This window comes from Orbicella faveolata, unplaced genomic scaffold, assembly GCF_042242905.1.
Source record: "Orbicella faveolata isolate gen_17 unplaced genomic scaffold, um_ofav_v1 contig_4, whole genome shotgun sequence".
NCBI lineage: Eukaryota > Metazoa > Cnidaria > Anthozoa > Scleractinia > Merulinidae > Orbicella > Orbicella faveolata.
In genome coordinates this window covers 8,455,531-8,475,645 of record NW_028301569.1, presented here as the reverse complement: position 1 = coordinate 8,475,645, position 20,115 = coordinate 8,455,531, and the positions used below count along the sequence as shown (strand labels likewise).

General features: G+C 39.7%; 2 protein-coding genes across 3 annotated transcripts; one reads left to right on the top strand and one right to left on the bottom strand.

The window, feature by feature from the left end:
• Positions 1-396: 396 nt before the first annotated feature.
• LOC149101328 (uncharacterized) lies at positions 397-2,491 on the bottom strand. The gene has a single exon (XM_089276353.1). The coding sequence runs from the start codon at positions 2,151-2,153 to the stop codon at positions 1,143-1,145; it is 1,011 nt and encodes a 336-aa protein (XP_089132479.1). The 5' UTR covers positions 2,154-2,491; the 3' UTR covers positions 397-1,142.
• An 8,008-nt stretch (positions 2,492-10,499) lies between these two features.
• Positions 10,500-19,946, top strand: LOC110062991 (uncharacterized). Of its 2 annotated transcripts, none has more exons than XM_089275823.1 (5): positions 10,500-11,475; positions 14,273-14,566; positions 15,012-15,228; positions 15,675-15,793; positions 16,290-19,946. In XM_089275823.1, the coding sequence occupies exons 1-5, from the start codon at positions 11,338-11,340 to the stop codon at positions 17,253-17,255; spliced, it is 1,734 nt and encodes a 577-aa protein (XP_089131949.1). In that variant the 5' UTR covers positions 10,500-11,337; the 3' UTR covers positions 17,256-19,946. The 2 variants fall into 2 exon arrangements, with proteins under 2 accessions (XP_089131949.1, XP_089131950.1); XM_089275824.1 differs by lacking the exon at positions 10,500-11,475 and adding an exon at positions 11,820-13,912.
• The last annotated feature ends 169 nt before the right edge of the window (positions 19,947-20,115 follow it).

Genomic DNA, 20,115 nt, shown 5'->3' with positions numbered 1-20,115 from the left:
CCCACAGGATCCAGTCAAAGAGTTGATTCGGTTTAAGGCTCTTCATCAACAATCTCCTGTGTACATTCAAGATCTAGTTGCGTACTACCAACCTTCCAGAATCCTCCGATCATCACACTTATTACTTCTTAACCCCACGAATTTTCACCTGAAGACATATGGTTCTCGAGCTTTTGCTGTTTCCGCTCCTGAACTCTGGAACAGTCTACCCGTTTCTATCCGCTCATGTGACACTCTAAGTTCTTTTAAATCTAAACTCAAAACTCATCTTTTTAAGAAAACTTATTATTCTTAGCGATTTTTACTTTCTATTACTTTCTTAAATGCACATTTTTAATTATTAAGATTAGTACAGCTCATTTTGGTGAATTGTACAGCGCCTAGAGCAGGCATGGATAGGCGCTATATAAATATTTATTTATTATTATTATTATTATTATGGTGAATGCCATTCTTCGCCAAGAAGAGCATTAACTTGGCTCTGAAATGGTCCACTACCGGAATAATTTGTCCTGGCGAATATTCAATCACCTCTCAGACTTGGAAGGCAAACCGGCGGACATAAGGAAATTTTTGTTAAAGTTTTAAAGCTTGTTGGCAAGAATGGAAAAAGAATGCCGAGCAGAAAGAGGAATATTCCTTTCTAATGTTCATGAACTCTATGAACATTGACACACTGAAGCAGATCTTGCTATTTAATAAGCCAGAGACGATTTCCATGATAATATCATTGACTTTATTGTTTCATCTTTGACTTATAAAACCGATGTCTTTTACGAGTAAAAGAGCTAAATTATTTGATTTAATATCAGTTGATTAAATTAAAAAGTAAAGAAGCTTAAAAATTTAGCTAATTGAATCATTTCTAAAGATTTCAAACAACCCTTCTTAGGTTTTGTTACGAGTAAACTAAGAAAATACAGTTCTGTTCGCTTCAACCTCACGAGTTGATTGCCGTATTTTCATACAATCCTGAAGATCACGTGATAACAACATCACACAGGACAATCAACTTATCATAACATGTTGGCACGGTTCATATAATTTGCAAATTATTCACTTGAGCATTCGAAATATAATCAGAGAAAAATATATGTCACATGCGTTTTGGACTACAAACATTTCATTTACGTTTGCTGAAGTCATTTCTTAGCACGGGGCCAAGCAACAGCATAGTGGTGCCGGTAGTGAAGAAACGCAGCGTCCCAGAAAACAAATTTCCCATCGCTCTCGGGATGAAAATAGAGCAGGTTAGCACCAGAGCTTCCACGTGTAGTAGGTAGGTCGTGCCTGATGTGAGAATCCGGTAACTTTTCACATGTATCTGGATATCTCCCAATGCTGATACGTTTGCCAAGGCCGTGGGGGTGAGAAACAGCAATAATCGGTACGAATTTGAGGTCAGACATTCGTGGAATAGTCTCGTTTCTACAAATCGCGTTTGTATCACCGTCGTCAAAACGACACACGGCATGCTCTTCAAGGAAATTATTGCCTTCGGTTTCACCCGATTCCAGAGCGAGCACGCTAAAATCCAGAGACTTGAATTCTCTAGCATTTTCGGTACGAATGTCTTTCGACACAAGTTGGTTCACCTTAAAACGTGTACTGTTTGCCCTACTGTCGTCATCTAAATAGTCAAACATGACTTCAGCCGATTTTGCTTCCTCTTCATCCATAATGACGTGGTTGTTGGTTATCACTAACCAGCCAAATTCACTCCTAGGGAAGAGCAGAAAGCCTGTGCCACGACCACATATACCCTTTTTGGCTTTCTTTAGACGTTCGTGATTATCCATCTTTTCCAAAAACTCCAGGCGACTTTTACTATTCGTTCGACGCACCACTAAGCACGTTGCTTTACTAGCCTTCTTTACGCTTTCAAAAATTGTATCCGCGTCCGACTCAAGGATCTTTCTGGTATGCTCAAGGATCTTTCCGGTCTGTTCATCTTTAAATGCCTCATTCAGTGTTTCTTTGAGTTTTTCTTTCCACTCCGACCCTGAGATGAGCAGCATCCCTGCTTTCTTCACTTTGTCTTGAGCTTCTTTCTTCTTGAGGTTCGCGGTCTCTTCATCACCATCTTCCACAAAGAACAGGTCATCAGCTTCTTCTTCACCCGAGCGAGTTTTCCAGGGATCTATCCCAGCCATTTGTTGCCGCTTTGAAATGTGAAAGAGGCCTCTGATATCCTAGTTTGTAAAATTAGACGCCCTCGTCTCCTTCGATAAAATAGCTTGTTGTATTGCGTTTGCGTATATGGTTGGCCATTCGTTTCAAAATTACAACAGGGTATACGCGGGTTTTTCTGCCGCGTATAATTGTTTACATACGTTACGTATGGGCTTCAAGCCCATATGTACGACCATTTAGATTGCGTGTATTCGCATTTTTAAATGGACACATATTTGCGTAAACTCAAGGGCGGAGATATGCGAAATAAATGCCCAAATATACGCGTCCTACAAGGACCCATATATACGCGAGCTAAAATGCGCGTATATGCGAGTCTCGTAAATTACGTTGTATATGCCAGCACGAAATGTGTCTTTTGCGAGAATGTTTTGACATATAATAAGCTTAAATATGCATGTAGGTTTGTACACAAGTATATACCTTTTACTGCTCACAGCAAGCTGACAACATTAAAATTTTCCCAGTACAGTCAGCAAGCTTATATATACACTGTCAAGCAAGTATATAGGTTTTTAGAGAATTTGATAATGATTAAGTCATGCAAAAGAAAATCAATAAACAATTTGACCAGTCATCAAATTTCCTTGCCTGTGATTTGCATGTTCTCCAATTTTAAATGCAGTTTGCATCGGTTTTGAAAACCAAAGATGCTTTCAGCATTTTGCACCATAGGTGTCCTGAAAACCATAGCACTTTGTTTGATTGCTTCAATCGCTTTTTCTACATCTTCCTGCGAAACCAGCTCGCCCATTATCGAAGGAAAAGCAGACGAACGAGGGAAATTGGGTCGAGTCAAAAGGACAGAGAGATTGCGTGACGCCCTTTGCACGACCCCAGGACACGCAGACAAGAAGCTCAAAGAGCTTGAAGCTGGGCTATGGTTGCAAACAGAGTGAAAGTTTTGGAGAATAGTATTGTGCAATACGAACTAGAGTGAAGTGTGTGTTAGTCAGGGTGTGTAGAAACATTCTCAACGACACCAGCTAGTTGTTAATTTAATTGTTCAACCCAGGCATCCGCAGGCTATTACGAAGGTGATGGAAACTGTCATCAGTGACCTTCTCTTCACGGACGACTGCACACTCAACGCCAACACTGAGCAAGAGATGCAACTGGAGATGGGCAAGCTCTGTACAGCCTGTGAAAGCTTCGGTCTTACTATCAGTACTAAGAAGACTGAAGTGATGTTCCAGCCCGCCTCTGGCAACCCATACCAGGACCGACGCACCACAGTGAAAGGACAGCGCCTGCAAGTAGTTGAGAACTTAACGTAACTCCAGCACCCTAAATCACTCAGCAAACATTGAGGTCGATATCAACAACAGAATCTCAAAAGCCAGCAGCGCGTTCGGGCGACTCAGAGGAACAGTCTGGGAGAAGAGAGGAATCAGTCTTGCAAGTCAAACTCAAAGTCTACCAACCGAGCGGCAGTTCTTACCACCCTCCTCTTGGACCGCCTACAGGCGACACGAGAAACTGCTAAATCACTTCCTTCTCAGATGTCTCCAGAAACTTCTCAACATATCCTGGCAGGATAAAATCCCAGACACAGAAGTCCTCCGACGAGCTAACTCCACCGGCATCATCTTCATCATGCGTAATGCCCAAGTCAGATGGGCAGGCCACATCACCCGCATGCCTGACGACCGCATCCCAAAGCAGCTGTTCTACGGTGAGCTCTGCCAAGGCAAGCGCTCTGTCGGAGGGCAACGTAAGTACTTCAAAGATACCTGAAGTTCTCTCTGAAGACCTCTCTATTGAGACAGATTCATGGGAGGGCCTTGCCACTGACCGCCCCGCCTGGTGCAGCCTGATTGCCATTGGAGCTCGGTCAGCTGAAGAACGTAGAACCGCCATAGCAGAGAACAGCGAGTGACGCGTAAGATGCCTCCAGCATCTGACGCCCAACCACACGTGCCCAACCTGTGGGAGAGGGTTTCACGCCCGGATTGGCCTAATCAGCCACGTCCGAACACATCGTACCCAGTCATCCAACAACTAATGTCATGGTCATCTTCGAAGGACGAATATCAATTTTATCAGTATAAAGAGGTTTATAGTGCGCTTGATATGGAGTGTGTGTGTGAGTCTGTTTTTAGTGTTACTGTTGTGATAACGGCTGTTTAAGGTCTCCAATTTCTGAAAACTCCAGTTTCCAGTGAAACGTACAAAAATAGAAAGCTGAAGGTTTAATTTGTATTGTATGTATGGATAGAGAATTTGCTAAAGGGAGATAATCGATTTCTTAGACTTCTTAACCGGGGTAGGCAAGGAGTTGCGTGTGTCAACGCAGGAGATTACTTCGCCAAATCAGGAGTTCTTCTCAAACTGTTCGACTCGATTTCTTCTAATTCAGCAGCTGAGATGCGAGTAAACTGCTCACTGTTTTATATTCGCACGGCGACGCTTCAAAATAGAGCCTTATGACACTCTCTACCTTCTTTAGTTGACATGCACTCGGAAGATATTCTCTTGAATCATTCGCAGAATTATATTTCTTTTATCATGATCGCGTAAAATTATAGTCCAGGCTCCACTAGACTTGTCTGAAAGGTGGATAACGCTATCCACCGGGTAAATCGCTATCGAGTGGATAAGAGACGGACCATTAGAAAAGTGATGGGGTGGGGGTGGTGAGGAAAAAACAAAAAAAAATTATACAAGGAAGGGTGACTGAAAAAAAATCGTGCCAAGAAAAAGTGAAGAAAAAAATTCCTGCAGAGTGAATTGCATTATCGGGCTTACAAACTGTACCCGCCTGAATTGCAACTTGGCAACCACTTTAATTTATACTGCAGTTTTAATTTCTTGGTCCCGGTGGAATCCCCATTCACCTGGTTTTCTCTACGATTAGGAAAACAGACATTTTCCCCCTTTCAAGGCTGACACATTTTGCGCGCAGCAACTTCATCATGAACACTGTTAGCCAAACATCACTGCAGAAAAACCCTTGCGGATAACCATGGTTTAAAAGTGATAAAAATCATGTGCTATAAACAGCCATCCTGCCTGATTAACTGAAATTAAGCAAGCACATACCGGGCTTTGAAAGCATCGAAATATAGGAGTGAATTCACAACTGACGTGTATAAATGACGATTGTGGACAAAAAAGTGCACACCCAAGGCGAACTGTAACACTTCCCTAAGATGGCCGCTGAGATCAACGCTGGACGAACGTTGTAATCAAAGATCATGAAGGTGTTGGCACAACTGATGCGTCTAATATGGGTTGTTTCAATCCATTTTAGGTTTTTGAAAAAGTAAATGACGCATTATCATTCAAGTCCAATCGATACATTAAATTTATCGTCTGAAAGTCGTGGAAAACGCCCCCAAAACGCGTCAATTTTGCAAAAATTTCGGCTGGGGTGGGACTTGCCCCCAGATCCCCCTTGGCCCTTTGGCCCCATATTTGTTACTGGACGGCCACTCACAGAATCCTAACTAAAACCTTGATTCACTGTATGCCAAGAATGAATGTTACTACAAGGGACCCAAATAAACAAATAAAATTGATATTTCCCTTGACATCAAACAAAAAATGCAATGCAGCCCTATCAGTTAGGTAATGGTACTTAAACAGTGTGTCTGACACTTGGTTATATTTCCCCCGGAGTATAATTTTGACAGTAGAGCAAAACGACTGTGTGAAAGATAAAAAATTATTTGTTTGAAACCTGTTCCAGGCAATCTGTTTGTGGCGAGTGTCAAGATTAAGATTACGAGAGTAGAATATTCCCCCTCCAAAAAAAACTTTCGTGCAGGGCACTTGACCCCGAGAAAAAAATCCTGCAGAGGCAGTGGACGTGAAAAAAAAATCCTGCAAGCTGAAAAAGTCCTCTCTCCCCCCCCCCCCCCCCCCCTACCCTACCCAATCGCTTTTCTAATGGTCCGTTCCTAAGAGTTAACAAATCCACTGAATCGTGACTTATCCGGTGGATAACGTTATTCACCTTTTGAACAACCTGGGCCAGTTCCAGGCCCCTCTCAGTCACGAAACACAACGCTCTTCGGAAGCCCTCTCTCAAGAGGGTAGCGTATTTGACAGAGAGGGAGCCAGAACTGGACTATAATTTATTGTCATGAGAAAGTAGAAAAGTCTCTTCCTTGTCTCTATCGGGGACTGAGATCCTCAAAGCGTTCTTTGAATTCGCTAGATGGCTTCCTAATTAGTATCGTGCAGATGCCGACGAGCCTGGGCAATAATTGGAGGAATGCAAAAAAGAGGTTGCCAAAATAGGCTGTATCCATGATTAAAGAATGAAGGACACTTTTGAGATATGTCTCCTCTTAATTCGTGACACGCGCGACTTCTTGTCTGCGAAGTTAAACAGGCATTTGCGTATATGGCAATTTGACAAAGCTACATTTCTCTCACTAGAAGCCATTTCTAAAGAGTTTTCTTTACTTTTAAAGAAAGTATTTGCCATCGGATTCCCATCAATCAATCAATCAATCAATCAATCAATAAATAAAACTTTATTTAAAGAGAGTACCCATTTGACCATCCGCGCGCGGCCCGCTCTAGCGTTCGTGGCTTTAACAAAAACCCATATAAACCGTATATTTATTGGAAGCTTAATAACTACAGATTATGACCTGATCTCTTTAAAACGGTAAAAATTTACCGTGTTTCGAAAATGTGAATATATTTACAAAGCTTCACGAACCCATAAATCAAGGTATACGCCCGCTAAATTTAGGTCGGAGAAAACGATTAACATGGCATCCGTTTCTTCACACATTCACCTCAAAAACCGTGTCTCAGATTTTTGGCACATGCGTTTGTTATTATTTTACAAGAGGATAAAGTTAGAAAAGGGAAAAAAATAGGACTGCCCGCGAATAACTTTTTAATGAAAAGAGTAATCAGAATTCGCAGACACGGTTTTGTCGGCGATCGTTCTGACAACATTCTCTCCGAATTTCAGCCAATTTGGTCCAGGGGCTGCCGACCTGGAACTCGAAATGCACGTACAACTCGCCTATTTTTTACTTTCGAGAAACAGAGAAAAAATAAAATTCGGCGGCATCCAAGTGTTATGAGATTATCACACCAAGGGAGACACCGCAGAGGAATCAACTTTCTGTATAACAATAGGACTGTGACAGTTAACATGGAACAGGTACAAATTTCCGCGACGGCGCGCGGTAAATTATTCACCAGTGAATAAACCGCTTTTTCATGTGTGAAGTCAGAATTCCAAAGTTAGTAAACGTGAAATTATCTTTTGATTTACTATATTAGCGTTCGAAATTTTACGTATCGGTTGACTAATCTTCAAAATTATGACCATGTCACTGTTAACATGCCGAAGGCCCGTAGAAGGTTCCCGAGAAAATGCAAGCGCACAAAGGGAAACGCTGGAGAGGACGTCGTAAACGGGACTACATCGACTGATGTTGATGCAAAGGCAAAGATGAGGCCTTCCAAGGGGGGTAGTCTTGTCGCCTTGTCGCATCCTTCTGTGTACCTTTGTCGCCTAACCAGCGGAGGAAATTGTCGCCGTTTCCCTGTACAAATTCATATGTCGTTGTCGCTACAAAAATTTGTCTCTGACGTTTCTCTAAAATAAGGCCGCTCGTAATCTTAACGTACTAATTTTGGCGAGTATACATGTGACGATTCAGGGTTATTTCGGCGCTATAACCTCCAATTTTAAATAAAATGTTTAACATTTTTGTAAAACTCTATTTTTGATAATAACCATCAACAAAAGTTCAATATTCCAGAAGTCTACATCTATGGTAATGGGGCTTAGGGCTAAATGGTATGACGACTTCAACTGTACCCCGCGACCGACGCATTTATGAATAAATATATTTTAAGCGGGATGATTATAAAATAAAACACACACGCATGCGCCCCAGTGCTAGATAAGGTCAGGTGTAGACTTCTGGTAATTGTGAACTTCTGGACAGCACTAACACTAAGAAAACCTGAAACTGGCTTTTGCACCTCTTTGGGGGTCTTGGCAGGCTTAGGTCGCTCAGGCTCAGAGTAAGAGTCAGAATATTCAGATGGGGAGTGAGCGCGTTTTCTCTTATCCATAATCCGCCTTTCGGCATTTTTACTCTCCGAACTAGACACTAAAAGGGGCTTTTCTGGTGGACAACAAAACACGAATACATGAGAAAAAGAGAGTAGACAGCTAGGACAAATTGTTTGCCCTTTCACATGATTTTATAGGTTACCGGCTGTTTGACGGTTTTATTGTAGTCTGATATGCCGAAATTATGATAAGAAGAGCGTGCGTCACTTTTCAGGCAAAAGCGAATATTGGTCTTAAATTCTAAGATGCTGAAATATGAAATAAGGACGAAATTTTCACAATTTAATATTGTTAGTGTTAGTAAATTTAATGATTGCTCCGAAATTTGCGCCTTAACAAAATTGAGTATAGGCGTTTAGAACTAAGTAGCAAAAAAAAAAAAAAAAAAAAAACATAACAGAAAGCAAGAGACACAAGAGATTTTGATTTCATGGCTAGAAGTCATAACATTAACCATTTTGACGCCTAACGTTTAACAAAGGTCGATTATTTTTTTATCTTCATTTGATTTTGCTATCCCGGTCACCATGACCTTGTCATCTTGCTGTGAGCATTACGGACCATTACGGTGGAACATGTCATTCCCGTCTTTACCACAAGCTGTTTGCACGCTTGTACACTGCTCATGACCATCCAAATGAACATGAATGAGTCTGAACGTCCAGGATAGACTGGATAAGTATGAGGGCTTGCAAGTATTTCAATTTTGTCTCCATAATTTATTATCAATGACAGCAATGGTAATCATTAATATAGCATTCTGTGTAAACGTATTCGTCAAAAGGCGAAAAATAAACTTTATCTCCAGTGCACAGTCGGTGTACACTCACACAGACCGCAGGCTGCGAGCTGATCCGAACTCGCTGTTCGCCGTAGATGCTTCATAATTTTATGATGAATCGTCAATAGTATAATGGTCTATGGTTGGAAAAATAAACTGCCAAACACTGCACCAAGTTAAGGCTGAGAGATCAGTGTGCTGAGAAATAAATAAAGAATATCGAGAAGCAAAAAGACGCTCCAAAATCAGTATCATCTGTCCACGTGTACACAGAGTGCAGTGCAAGATTCTAGCTCGCTCATGTTCGCTGATCGCCTTATAAACTTAATGACTTAATGCTTTATCTATCCGATACGATCATCCATATTATAAAAAAGGATTGCCAAACAATGGTCAACAAAGCTAAATATTTAAGGCCGTGAAAATCGATTAACTATGAAAAGCGCCAACTCACCTTTCCTGTCTTTCTTTCTGTAACTCTTTTCCACCCTTTCCTTCTTTCTACTCTTCTTGTTGGTCTTTTTCTTGGCTTTCTTATGTTTGCCCATGGCAAACAATTGGCCGACTCTCACCCGACCTTAGATCACCTAAAATAACCTGAATACCCTAATAAAGGTCAATAAAAAGACCTGGCGAACTCGATAATGACGACAATCTCTGGCGCGTGACTCGGGATCGTAACAAGCGCAACGGGTGACGTTGACGACCTTTGTTCCTTTCTCTTTGAGTTCTTTGTTTTACGGGATGTAATAAGAGACTGACTAGTTAACATACAACTCGTAATTCTTAACTCTTTGTAAAGAGTATTGAATGATGGTTTGTTTTTGTTAATATTTGTACAACTGATCTACCATAAACGCAAACAATTGAGCTCCAAAAGAGTCACGCTGACCTTGTCAAGTCATGACAGTCATGTCGCCGTCGAAGAAAAAAAGTGCAGTTGTCGCTTTGTCGAAATGAAAAATGGATTGTCGTTTTCGCAAATTGTCGCCCCTTTCATGTCAACTTCTGTCGGCTGTCGGTACTTTGGTAACAAATTGTCGCCACATTTTGACGCAATGTCGCTTGTCGCTCAAACCCCTTGGAAGGCCTCAAAGATACTGGAAGAAATGACAATAGCTGGGTAAGAAAAAAAAATGTTGCACTGCTGATTCTAATTTTGTACAATAGATCTGCCTTTCAATTTCGTCCACTTCTCTTCGTCAATCTCCTCTGCTTCGACAGTTTCTTGCAACAGTATTTTAGCGCGGCTTGCGCTCATTTCGGCTTGCTCGCTGGCTTCGTGATCGCGATCGTTGTCGCGTTCATCCAGCAATTTTTCTTAATAATAATAATAATTATTATTATTAAAACGAATCTGCGAAACCGTAAAACTCAAATCAACGAAATTGTAAAACGAATCCTTTGCCGCTTTCCGCTAATTTAGCGGCCCACTCTTTGTTGAAAGTGTTTTTCGCCTCCTTTGGCCTTCCTTTAGCCGATGAAAACGGGCAAGATCGCTCTGTCTTCTTCGAAGACATCCGCCACTGATTATGGCGCGCGAATCGCGTGTCAACTCAGCATGATCTTGATGTCATGTGACTTCTTGCCTCGATAATTAATTCATTTGACAGAATTTGTCAACTCTCAATTAAGTAATTAATATGCAAAACAATCTTTCTCGCGCAATAACTAGCGGCAGATATAAGATTTTTTCGTGGAGTTTTTTTTTTTTATCTTAATTTATCCAACCGCTTAAAAAAGTAAAATTATGCAAAATTGCAAATTTTCCCCTTACTGATACCTTAATAGTTAAAAACTAATGAACTTGTGGTCCTCTATAAAGATAGCCTCCTACACAGTCGTTCTTATGGTTCGTCACGCAACGAACACCGACGAACGGCGTTCCTTTGGCAGGACAGAATGCTTGACGAACCAAAAGGGACTAATTTCCATGCAAACACCGTAATTTCTAAGGCGTGTTGCCTACCCGTCAAGATGACTTCCAAAACCGTGATAAGGTCTGTTGCTTGAACGCCTTGGTGACAAACGATTTGCCCCACTGGTCACTGGAAACCAAAATATCGAAAGACGACTGGGGACAAGTTAGATCCAGATTTAGATCTGATTGATACTCTCTGTGATTGACAGGGGGTGATCCATGACAGGGGGTTGCCCCCAATTTTCGATATGCAAATGATCTCTCACAATTGTTCTTTGCGTCAATATGCAAATCATGAAATGTGTGCTCATATGAGCAAACGAATTCCACGATATTCTTCTCTTTCGCACCTTTTATATTGCTAACTGCTCTTATTTATAAAATATGGCAAGTGAGGCCTCAGATGAAGACAGGAAGTCACCCCGAGTGCACAATGCCTGCTACTATCCCGAGCTAACAACGTTTGGCCCAGAAATAATCCAGGAAATTCGTCGCCTTAATTGCTCTATTACAGTGCAAATGGTAAGTTTCAACCATGACATGCCATTACAAATTCCGTTTACTGTATTCAATAACAGTTTGGTAACTTTCAGTTACAGACGTCAGTTATATGATAAGGTTGATGTTCATGCATGGTTTCTTTGGGAAATTTTTAACCCATGCACAATGCATGGAGAATCCACTCTGGCCCATAAACTTTTCATAGACTTCATAAAGCCATCTAATTTCCTGCAGTCTTTTGATCGCCCCTTGTCTTATTTGCGATGATTTTAATTATGCTTGTCGCTCCGCACTACCCGAGTCACGCGAGGATGATCTTGCGAGAACTTCAGAAATATATTTATATTTCTGGAGTTCTCGCTCGATCATCCTCGCGTAACTCGGGTGTAAAGCTAACCTGAGAAGCAATAGTCCCTTTAGTATAGTTTTTACCGACATTGAAGCCTTCGTGAACCGGGTCACGTTTCCGGAAGTGTGTAAAGAACCATTAAGCCCGTTACTGGTAGTAAATGGAAGAAATTCTCTTATTCTTATTCCTTAAGGGAGTACTCGAGTCCTCCGAATAATTTATTTTCAGTTCTTAAATTATCTCAAGTGCTTCTTCAAGGGTTAATGGTAAAGAATTTCGGTAAATCATCAGTTATTAGGCTTAATCTTCGGTCTTCCGTTTTATTCACCGAATAATTTGTTTTCAGTTCTTACATTATCTCAAGTGCTTCTTCAAGGGATAATGGTAAAGAATTTCTGTAAATCATCAGTACTTAGGCTTAATCTTCGGTCTTCTGTTTTATTCAGATAACCAGTGTTAACAAAATTACGAAACCCGCTTCAGTAAAAAACAAAGCAAAACTAAACAAAACAAAAACCAAGACAATTACGATCCAGCAGAAATCTGACAAACTAAATAACGGAGCCAAACACGTGGCAACGCACTAGTTCGAGGAAAGACCATGCACACCGACAAGCGAAAAATACCACAGGCTACCCACGGGAGGGATCGGCTTGTATTCCCATCAAAGAAATCACATGTAGTAAACCTATAGTGTTACGCAACGAGCGTTGTGTGTGACCTAAATATGCTAGAAAATACCCCAAAGACAGTACGCACGCTGATTGGTTTAAAATCGTGGTTTTATACAACTAGAACAAGCTGTTGACGTAATGATGGCGCGAGCAAAGAGAATTTACATTTTGATGATCAAAGTAAACAAGTTATTTTTGTTTTATTCGTCGCGGCCTAACGGCTCGTGTTCCCGCAGCATTTCTCGTTCTCCCAAACTTTCACTCGTGTTTCTATTTAACAGTTAGATCATTCGCCGTCGATTTCTATCGCGTGATAGTTGGCGAGGGCGCTGAGTACGCCCGAGTCAACTATCACGCGATGGAAATCGACGGCGAATAATCTAATTGTTTTAGTATAAATCTACTAGTCGTTCAAAACTTTATCTAAATCTTCTTCACGGACACTTCGAAAATGCCAAGAAGAGGCCGTCATTTTGTTAACGTGGGCACACTGCTACGCTTCTCACTATCTATCGCAGATTAGTATACCGTAAATCCTCGAATTAGCGCCCCCTTCGAATGCCCCTCCTATCGGCCGTAATTTAAAATAAGCGCCCCCCTCGAATAAGTGCCCCCTTCTTCTCCCCCCTCATTTTGTGGACGAGTAATGAGACAACAAAAGATGTATAGTTTTCGTCATTTAGTATTAAATTTGTACATTGTTTCAGTTTGTGAACACGTTAGGTACTAACGGTGCCGCGATTTAAACTTTAGGATCAGCTTTTTGTCAATAAACAGCTTATGTTGGTGTTTACGCGCAGATGAAGTATTTAAAAAAATGATCATGTCAGGCCACGATTTGGGAAAAATTAAATAAGCGCCCCCTCCCCCCACCCCCGCTCCTCGAATAAGCGCCCTCGTCTTCTCCTAAATTTTAAATAAGCGCCCCGGGTGCCAATTCGAATTAGAAATCTCGAGCTCACAATCTAGTGGGTAGCGAACGGCATTCGTGATAGAACGCTAGTAGATTTATACTAAACTCGATAGAAACACGGTACATGTTTTCTATTTCTTAAATGTAATAATTAACATAGCGTGAGTTTCCCACGCAAAATGTGTATCAAAATCGTTCGTTGCGTAACATACTGAGCTTTGGCCGTCTGCGAATAGACGAAAATTGAAAACTGAAAAGAAAGCTTTTTTATCGTTTTACCCAGATATCCAGCGGTCTGTTAGTGTTTCCAAAAAACTAGGAATTATTTATTTGTTATTTTGTCAATGTTTCTTTTGTCGGCTTTCATTTTGAAACGAAACATTTTATGCGGATACGTGCAAAGGCCTCAGAACGAAGCCTGAATCAGAGGTTTATTGGGTTCGTCACGCAACGCTCTTTTGGGGGAGATTCCTGAGAGACTGCACTACGTCTACAAACATTTCCGTTTTTTGGAGAAGTAAGGTAAACTAAAAATTTAGTTACACTGTCTGACGAGTGAAATTTTAAGTATACTTTTTAACTTCATTCAGTCTTTGTTTCATATAAAAGAAAAAAGTATGTGATCAAGACTTAAGTTTTGAATATAAATCTTTTATGTACTAATTTATTAGCCTATATATTAAGTCAAAAATGTTTGTGGACGTCATTTCATTTCATATATCTCAAAGCATTGCATACCTGTAAACAAAGGTTTTATTATTAAAACAGCATTGTGTATAACTGGAAAAAAAAACTGACAGGCACAGTATGCTGTTACCATGCAAAAAGAAACTATATATTTAACAATGAACAGTAACAAATATTTTCTTTTCTTACTGTTAGGATCCTGACAAAATTCCACCCTACTACTACTGGATTGTGGGTGGCATGCAAAATGCTTTAAATGAGTTGGAAAGTGGTGACTGGATTACTTCAATTAATGGAACATGTACTTTTGACAAAGACAAAACCTTTATCAAGAGAGTGAAATATGCATGTTACAATGATTTTCTGATCCTTGTCATAAGAAAACCGGTAGAATACCAAGAATTTAATCTCTGGGATCCAAACCAGGTGACCATCAGCATTAGAGCAGGACTCAAGGAGCTGCCTTTTAGTCTTGACATCTTTCACCTGGTAATCGTGCTATTGCAACAATATTAACACTGTGTGTTGTCTGAACTAAACTGTATGTAGATTTAAGGGTCCCCTCCTTCTGCCTCCTATTTTTGCCATGTGTATGTGCATTTGAATCTAACTGGGAAAGTGTAAAAACTCTTCATGTCAAACTATACAACCATAAAATGTTCTACACACAGGGACAGACCTACGGGGAGGATGCAGGGGGTGCGCACCCCCTCCCCCCGGGATGACGTGCGGCTTTCTAACATAACTGGTATTCTGCAAAAAAAAAATGTATTTCTTAGTGGTGCACCCCCCTCCTAAGAAAAATCCTGGATCCACCCCTGACGCCTAAGGGCCTCAATGTACATATCAGTGCCTTAAAATAGACAATTCAGATGGTTCCTGAGATATAACTTTTACCATTACTGAAATCAGTTATATGTTCCATATTCTTCAGGATTTAAATGACAAAAGCAAAACATATGCACTAGTTGATGAGATTTTTCAACAAAAGATAGACCTCAAGGGACTAAAACGAGGGGACAAAGTCATTGCCATCAATGAGCACATACTTCAGGACAAGACCTACAAAGAGCTCCAACATATTATTCACCGACTTCGTCCACAACAGCAAATCATGTTAACCATTGAAAGTAGGCAATGGAGGCAGTATGGTATGTTTCTACATAAAGGACATTTAAATATGATCTGCATTGAACAGCATTATAAAGCATATGATATGTGTCCTGCGAGTTAAAAACTACATAGTTAGTCACGTGTATTACCTGCCTAATATATATGATATGCCATGAAATTATTTGATCAGTACAGCATTAAAGGCAGGCTCTGTACACGCAGCTGGAACATACACAACAAGTGGCAGTAGATTATGATGCTAGTTATCATTACTTCAGAATTATTCTGCTTCTAATCTCGTGAAGAGCTGTCAGTGTCAAGTTTCAAACAGAATTTGAATTACCGGTACTTATTTCTGCGGTGGAAATAATGACGTGTGGGATGTAACTGTGCATGCCTGCCATCCATACGAAAATGCAACTGCAAATTGAAACAAATATTAAGTAATGTCCTAACATGTTTTTTGTGTTATCTGGTTTTTTAGGATACCTTACCAGACATGCCATTGATTCACCAGCAGGTTGTGGGTGGAGAGGGCTGCAAGCCGAGTTGAAAAAGAGCGATTCAAAGATGAATTATGGTTTTATGTTTAAATTTGTCGAGGTACTTAATACATGATTGAATCTTATTATAATGAGTATATTTCTAGGACCCGGACAATTAAAAGTCTGCGAACTCTGATCTTTCGACATTTAATCTATCAATACCTATTCCTTTATAATTAAGTTCCAACCAAAGTAAAAGCTTAATGTTCCAAATTTCCAGGTCCCATGAATCATAGCCTGATAGTCCCTCATGGCCACGCCCTCTCTCTCCCTGTGAGTGCGTGGCTGCAAGCAACCTGGACTGTCTGAGAATCAGGCTACGTGAATCCTTGCAAAATTTTAGAATTGGAGCTAGCACTGAGCCCTCTTAAGCCATTATAATTTTCCAAAATACATCCTGATCATCATCGTCATGACATCACCATTCTTCGCTAACCCAGGCTGTAAGAATGCTTAAAATCGGACCTTTTAGTCTTGAGTTCAACACATTAGCCGCCAATCAATCATCTATCAGATGAATATTAATTAACATAAAGTCAAATATCTTTGTACAGAATCCACTTGAACAGCCCTGTGCAATTATCACACAAATTGTTGCTGGTCACACTCCTGCTGCAGTGTCCCAATACCTCAACCCAGGATGCAAAATAACAGCAATCAATGGACAGGCAGTTAAAGGTCTCAGTTTCCATGAGGTGAAAACCAAGCTAGAGAGAGCTAAAACTTCAGTGGTGTTATCAATAGAGGAACCCACACGTTTTTTGTACGAAGTAAATTCCCTCCCTTCAAGCAACAGTTCCTCCACATGGCCTGTAGAGACCCAACATGGATTTCTACATAAATCCCTAAGTGAAGGACAAATTCATTACGCCAACAGTTTTCAAGCATACAAGTTGCCAAGCATTGATTTGACAGGTCAACAAAAAGAACAAGCCACAAGCAATGTTGTCTACCATGCCAAACCCAAACCTCTGTTTGTTTGTGGGTCCCTGCCTACAAAATCAGATTACAACAAAGGATTAATTAATGAAGAAATCAATGACCTTGAGTGCAGTGGCATTCATCAGGAACCAGGCACTCCACTGTTTGTGTCCTTACAGCCACATGATCATGAAACACCAACTGACCAAGACATGCCTGTTTGCCAGAACTGTTTGCCGAGTACTATATCTGACAAGCAAGAACAAACTATTGAACATATTCCAGGGAAAACCTACCATTCACTTTGCACAAAGCTCGACATGATAACCTGTTTCTACGATGACTACCGCCTTTTGGGTGAGAAACTTGGCTTTCCTAGGCAGGAGATTTCCAACCTCAACAGAAGTAATCAACCTACCCATGATCTCTTAAGTGCATGGATCAAACGAAAGGGTGATGGGGCCACCATCCAAGTGTTGCTGGATGTCCTCCTTGAAATGGGTCGGCATGACTTGTGGCAGTTATTGCAAAGCTGGGCAGAAAACTCCACAAAGCACTTTGAATACCAACAAGTAAATCTAAGAGAATCTTGTGTGTAAAAAAAAGATTTTGTGAGTAATTAGGTGTAGAATACTTACATTACTTAGTAGGGAGACTGCAGTAGTGTGATTAGCTACACCTCTTTCTGTAGAATTATGTTGTCTTTCCAGCATTCTCTGTGAACTTAGAGAACTAGTTTAGTTCTCTAAGCTCACAGGGAATGCTGGAAAGACATGAAAAGTTAGCGTGCTTTACAAAAATAGAACCAGGTTTAATTATTTGAAAAGTTTTTATGACTATTGCGCCTTGAGTAAACTTCAAGGATAAAAATAACAAAGGGTTTTGGTAAAAATGCCAGCATGAATATAAGGAATTGTCATCACATTTAAGGCTATATTAGGAACACTTGAATGGAAATGTTTAGGATGAAAATATTTTTTTATTATAATTTTGTATCATTTTTATTCCACTTCAAAACAATATAAACTCAGTACAGTGAATTAGAAAACAACCTGTACAAAAGCATGTGCCTCAAAAGCTGTCTCTATAACTTGACAGAAGGAGAGCACTAGTAGGAGCTGTTGACATATGTAATGTAGGCATGAGAAGATAATTTACATTTTGATGATCAAAATGAACAAGTGATTTTTCTTGTCGTGCTTTCTAAAAGAAAAAGAAAACATCTCTTTGTTTCTATCAAGTTATAGAAACATTAATCTTGCAAAAGTTTTGGACGTGAAAAAGCAATGACACAGCATTTCCAAGCATAAATGGTCACTTTACAATTCTAAAGAATTGTCACACAAAACTATGAGATGCTGTTCATCAGCTCATGAGCAGAAACCAAAACAATTATTATGCGTTAATAATTATTCCAGCCTTTACTTTTCATAAAAGTTTAATTGAAACGTACTTTCAAATGAAAGACTCATGATACACATAGTTTACCTGATTGATAGTTCTTTGTAGTCTATCAAATGACATGTATAGTCATAGCCTCGTACGCAGACGCTCTTTTGGGCATGTCAGGGAAGATTGCGTGATGAGCCCAAAGAGCATCTGCATAGGAGGCTGGTATAGAGTAGCACCAGCTTCTTTTGTGTAATGGCACTTAAGACTTTAATATAAATCAGTTATAATAATGTATTATTAATAATTATGGTAAGTGAGCTTAATATATATATGTGTAATCACCAAAAAATTCAAAAAATATAGTCATAAGATTGAGTTTGCCAAAAAACTTGTCTTTCAAGTTAGTGCTCTTAGTGACCAATTAGCAAGGATAAAGTATGGTATTTCTCAAAACTACACCTGAAGCTTACAGAGCTGTTGCTAGCTGGAACTTGGTTTTACTTATTAGCAACATACCCTAGATTGAACAGGCGGTCAGCCAAACAGTACGTAACATATTGATTAGTGCGCTGACTCCAGATTATATAAAAAAAAGATTAAAAGTTCTTGTAGGCTTTTAGAATTATTTAGTTACCTTGGCAAGCATGTGTTGAGCTCACAATTCTCAGACAAGAAACTATACAGAATACATCACCAGCCAGGAATATAAATGGATTGGCCAGGTAAAAAGGCTGGATGTAACATGCATATCCCATCCATGCAGGGCCCATCTATTAGCCAAAGGGCTTCTCTGATCCTACAATCAGAACAAATTTCTCGTAATACTTTAGTCAATACTATTAATAGTTAGAAATAGAATAAAGAAATATACTGAGCTTTCTGTTGGTTGCAGGTTACAATATTTTTGGATAATAGTTAGACTACATAGTGACCAGAATGTGATTTATTAGGGAATGGTGAGTGAACGTGATCAAAAAATTCCAACCTGTAATTCAGGTTGTGCCTTATAACAGAGTATTTAGGAGTAGTTTTCAGTTTGTAAACTTGATTCAACTGATACAGCTGTGCATCTTATAACCAAATGCACCCTGTAGCATAAAAAAAATATATGGTTATTTAATCAAAATGAACTTCAAGTAATTCTACATGATGGTATATGTAACACAACTGATTGGAATCCAGTGAGATCTGAGATCATACGAGTGATTAACAAAATTGTACAACCACAAAGCAGGAGTCTGATAAGTTAATCACCAGAGTGAGTACAAGTTACGATTACAGACTGAATTGGAAGTCACAAAGACATGCTGCCGATTCATTATTAACTTTTTGGCAAGAAGATGAAAGTTACTTTTAGTGATAATTGAACTGTCCCTGAGATCCACAAGAAAGGAAACCCAATCAAGTGCAACTGCCCTAAAACAGTAAATGTACATGATGCATATAGCACAGACATAGAGCCTGCTGACTACCAATCAGGTTCAAGAAATTTGATATGGTTATGATTAGAGTTGTAATCAGTTCATATGAGTAACCTCAATGGCTTTATGCAATTTTATCATGTAAATACCCCTTTTTGTTTATTCATCATATTAGGTCATCTGTGTTATGCTTAGTTAATATAATTATGTACCAGTACATTAGAATACTAGCCCTTCAAAATGGGACAGCTGCTTTTTGATCAATGGATCATCGCATAAAAATAAAATTTGTTCACTTCTTGTGCCAGGTAGATTTATTTCCTTGCAAAACAGAGTTTTCTCATGCCTTTCAATGAGCCTGAATCAAAAGAACCAACGACAGTTACTGAAAAAATATTCATGCTTGAGAAACCAAAATAATTTATTGGTATACCCAAGTTTATTTTAATAATAAAAGTTAAAAAGTTAAACTAATAATCTATTTCTGTTTCATGTCTACACAGTCATGTGGTTTCTATTTAACGAGGGGGTTTCATTAAGTGCCAGGCACCAAGTAAATTGACCAAATTGACTGCCTGGTTTCAATGAACATCTTGAGGAAAATTTTTCTTATTAAGAAGTTCAGTGCAAAAAGGTTTGCCCACCT